Source organism: Echinops telfairi, unplaced genomic scaffold (assembly GCF_000313985.2).
Source record: "Echinops telfairi isolate 266 unplaced genomic scaffold, ASM31398v2 ScPeMD7_18;HRSCAF=68, whole genome shotgun sequence".
Lineage (NCBI taxonomy): Eukaryota > Metazoa > Chordata > Mammalia > Afrosoricida > Tenrecidae > Echinops > Echinops telfairi.
This window is the reverse complement of record NW_022103915.1, coordinates 72,322,990-72,323,987: the sequence shown is the minus strand read 5'-3', so window position 1 is coordinate 72,323,987 and position 998 is coordinate 72,322,990. Positions and strand designations below refer to the sequence as shown.

Genomic DNA, 998 nt, shown 5'->3' with positions numbered 1-998 from the left:
GGCCCACCTGCTCAGGGCCGGCTCCTCGTCGCTGGGCTCTTCAACCGCGTACGAGTCGTAGTCGTCCGAGAGCCGGTTCATGGTGGCCGACACCGCCGGCGCAGGCCTCGAGCGGGCGGCTGTGAGAGCAGACGCCTCCGCGCCGGCCTAAAGAGTCCTCCGACCTCACTTCCGCCCGCACTTCCGGTCCGCGCGCCCCGCCCCCTGTGGCGCGGAAACGCGTCACCAGCGTTGGCCTCGTTCAGGTACCTCAGCCACGATAGCTCCGTTTGACTCTTGGTTTCTGTTGGCACGTCTTCCATCCTCACAACTGCTATAAACCGGGCAGACGGGATCGTACTTGATTCCTGTCTCTGGCCTTCCATGAGCCATCAATTCCCAAGTACTGTCGATCTCTTTCTTATCAGGGATGGCTCTTTTCAGCACTGATGTGGCGTCTTAATTGACAGCCTGGCTTTGCTCTTTTTCCTTTTCCAATTCATATCTCTCCGTACTAGCAGAGGAATCTACTTGCACCATAAAGAATCAAGCCCTTTATCTGATCCAGGAATTTCACGTCTTTTGCCAGTTTTCATGAAACAGTAGTGAGCTAATAATGTATTGGCTTATTAAACTGGACTCTAATTCCAGCACAGTTCTTTGGATTGGTTAAGAAGACATAACACATTCTGAAATGAGCAAACCATACTGCATATGTGAAGCACTGTATGGAGAAAAGACGTTGGTGTGATGGCTTGGAACCTATAACAAAGGGCCAAGAATATCCCAGCCTGACATGAAGAGACCCAGTAGATAAGAGTGCCATGTTAGGAATTATTATTTTTCTACTGTGAAAAGTTTCCATAAAAAGTGCTAACATTGGTTCAAGAAATAGTTGTGCTAGGTAGAATTCTTATCATGATAGTGGGGGTGGGAAGGAAACATTTAGGAACTAGAGGAAAGTTGTATTTTTCATCGTTGCTACATCGCACCCTGACTGGCTCATCTCCTCCCCGAGA

The 998-nt window shown here is 49.5% G+C and overlaps 1 protein-coding gene across 1 annotated transcript in view; it reads right to left on the bottom strand.

The window, feature by feature from the left end:
- Positions 1-140, bottom strand: part of LOC101652462 (E2F associated phosphoprotein) — a 16,738-nt gene extending 16,598 nt beyond the window's left edge. Inside the window, exon 1 of the mRNA XM_045288154.1 lies at positions 8-140. Within this exon, the coding sequence (XP_045144089.1) occupies positions 8-81 (74 nt within the window). The 5' untranslated portion in view covers positions 82-140. The remainder of the gene's footprint in view (positions 1-7) is intronic.
- Positions 141-998: the final 858 nt, after the last annotated feature.